Source organism: Mastomys coucha, unplaced genomic scaffold, assembly GCF_008632895.1.
Source record: "Mastomys coucha isolate ucsf_1 unplaced genomic scaffold, UCSF_Mcou_1 pScaffold9, whole genome shotgun sequence".
NCBI lineage: Eukaryota > Metazoa > Chordata > Mammalia > Rodentia > Muridae > Mastomys > Mastomys coucha.
Window position 1 is genome coordinate 64,999,930 of NW_022196915.1, and position 2,913 is coordinate 65,002,842.

The 2,913-nt window shown below is 38.6% G+C and overlaps 1 protein-coding gene and 1 long non-coding RNA gene across 4 annotated transcripts in view; one reads left to right on the forward strand and one right to left on the reverse strand.

The window, feature by feature from the left end:
• The window catches only part of Akap11 (A-kinase anchoring protein 11), a 49,502-nt gene that overhangs the window by 13,621 nt on the left and 32,968 nt on the right, over window positions 1-2,913 (reverse strand). For all 3 annotated transcript variants that reach the window (XM_031363067.1, XM_031363066.1, XM_031363065.1), the window contains exon 8: window positions 1,847-2,002. In XM_031363067.1, coding sequence (XP_031218927.1) covers window positions 1,847-2,002 — 156 coding nt within the window. The remainder of the gene's footprint in view (window positions 1-1,846; window positions 2,003-2,913) is intronic.
• The window catches only part of LOC116085423, an 11,559-nt gene that overhangs the window by 4,144 nt on the left and 4,502 nt on the right, over window positions 1-2,913 (forward strand). The window lies entirely within an intron of this gene.

The following is a 2,913-nucleotide window of genomic DNA, read 5'->3' on the forward strand; positions in this document are numbered from 1 at the left end:
TTTTTTTTTTTTTTGCATCTAAATTGTAAAAAATACTGATGTTTCCCATAGCATAACATACACTGTATCGGAAGGAAGGAAGAAAGGGAGGGAGGGAAGAAAGAAAAGAAAATGTGTAACCAAGAAAACAAACCTTCTCAGCCTTAGACTAGGCCGATGTGCTCTACCAGGCCAGAGGCCATCTCCTTTCCCTATGCCACCGCATCCTCTCCTCCAACTTCACACTGTCTTTCTTCCCTCTCCCAACAAGAACATTTTAAGGGTCTGGGTCAACAGGAAGTGCACAAAGTTCTTTCCACATATGCCTCCTGATAGAAGTATGCTGAGAACTTTTCCCTTCCTAAGGTCCAACTATGGCTGTTACTTATTATTTCAGTTGTCAGTTAATATACACAAATACTTTTTGGTTCATAAGCAACCCATGAACACCTTTAGGCAGAGGTGAGAATAGAAGAAACTATATCACAATGAAATATCTCAACAATGACTGTTGTGAACAAAGTTAACTAAGAAATTGACATGTAAAGTAAATGTCTTCAAGTATACAAAAATATTTTATTACAGATTCATGTAAAGTGAAACTTGTGGTTTCTTTGGAGACTCAGTTGTACCATGTTTTGCTGAGGCAGACATGAGAAGATGTTTTGCTGAAAAAAGACAGTGTTTTTCTGGAAGCTGCCTGGAAAAAAGGGGTGTGTGATATTTACTAGAGCAGATGCTTGAGAGAACACATGGTGTTTGGGAAGGGTATAAATATAACCCTGCAGACAGTGGACTATGCTGTGGCATTGGTTCTCCTTGCCACTCTTTGCTGGGCTTCACTGGGCTTTGTAGATGCTGGTCTTGGCTGACAACACTGGGGCACTGGTTCGCCTTGCCTTCTTAGCTGATTTATCATGACCTTATAGAGAGAAATGCATCAAAGAACTTCTGGTAGTATTCTGGGTGGCTTACCACTTCTGTGGACTTGAGCTGATTGGCAGAGCCTCACAGTTTCTTTTGGATTGAACTGTTGTTGCTGATTTGTAAATGGTGTTTGTGAGCGGATGGAGATTCATGTGAACTAAATGCTGATATCCTGACAATAAAGACTGGGATCACCCCAAAGAACTATTTCTAAACATGTCCACATTCCCCTTTGCCCTACTAACGTTTCTTTTCCACCACCTCTGGTGGGTGGTGTGCTAAAAGGGAGGTTAAAGCATTTAGCAACCCTTATTAAAGTAGGTTTTTAAAAATCTAAGCCTACACAGTATTTTCAATCTAAGAAGCCACATAAATGCTCACTATTTTGTTCCTAGCAGAAGTCCTGTCCCTAAAGATACTATTTAGTTTAGCTTGTGTCATGAAAACTACAGAGTTATAGTAATGCTTTTACAGACACCTAACTGCCCTTCTCACTTTCTAATGAAGGTATGTTCTTTAAAACGATAAATTATACTCCCAGAACATCTATGAAAGCTTAAAATGTAAATAAAATACAGTACAGCAATATTTTTTCAGGTCAGCTGTCAGTATATACAAAGAATATTAGGTCTGCTCCCTTATGGTATTTAATATGTATCAAAGCCATTTAGAAGCCAAGGATAGCAATATAATCCATAAGCCTATAATCCAGATCCTGGAAAGTTAAGAGAGAAGTTTAACTTCAAGACTCGACTGGACTATACCAGAAGAGCGCCATCCCCTCAAGAAGAATTAAAGTAAAAACAACAAAAAAGCCACACTGCAGATAATAAAACGTTGGAAATTTCCAAATTGACAGTTTTTAAATAGTAAAAACCCGCTGCTCACTTATCTTAAGTATAGAGACCTTTATCACCCAAATAACTATAATCAGAGTTACCTTTCACTGAGATGATGAAAACTGCTGCTTTCATCTTGATGGTCATCCTCAAAACTTAAGTTGGACCAGCTGCCCGTGCTGTCCTCTCCAACACTGAGATTCATCTGTTGGCTGCCAAATGACTCAGTTGACTGAAGATCTTCTAATTCTTTTGAACTAAGAAAAGATCACATGGTAATAATTTAAAAAAACAATTGAAACATCACAGATTGTGACAAAGAAATAAGATGATAAAGCTGACACTAAGGAATTACATCCCCAGTCACACTAACATCCCTGAACACACCACTGCATCTGCAAATAATGAAGACTGAACACCAGCACAGCAAGGAGCACATCTGCTGCCTAGATGATATCCTGATGCATCGACATTTGGTTTAAAGCATTCCACACTTTCAACAGGACACTGAGCAGAAGTACACCTTACTGCAAGTTCTAAGTGCACCATCTGCCCTATTAAAAACAGTACCTTCATTTGGATCTAAAAGAGCCTGCTTCTGGCTTTTAGTATAAGAAATGCAGTTTAAAATTCTAGCTGCATCAACCAAGCTTATATTCAAACTAGACAAATCTCTTCAGAACATGAATCATAAACATATTTCTTAGCAGGAAGTGATATTCCGGCATTTGGGAGGTGTCTCTGTGATTCAAGACTAGCCTGATCTACATAATTCTAGGCTAGCAAGGCTACATAGTAAGGCCCTGACTTAAAAAAGATTTTTTTAAACAAAGAGACATTCATATTTTATGACATAGTTAAAAAAAAAAAGACTAAGAAGCAACTAACCTGATTGCTCAATCTGTATATTGTCAACACAGTTCTAAACAGTGATGCTTAAGCATGGAGAGAAAAAGTATCAGTTTTCTGATCAAAGCCATTGGCTTTCAAACATCATGTATGTATAAGCTGGTCCCTCACAATGCCCACTTCTTACCTGCCATCCTCTGAGTCGAGTCACTCTACAGCAATGCACACATGCCATCCCAGCCCTCTGCTTGGAACACAGGACCCCCAGCTCTTGGAGAACAAAGTTGTTTATTGCTTTTTGGGTTTTTTATTTTGTTTT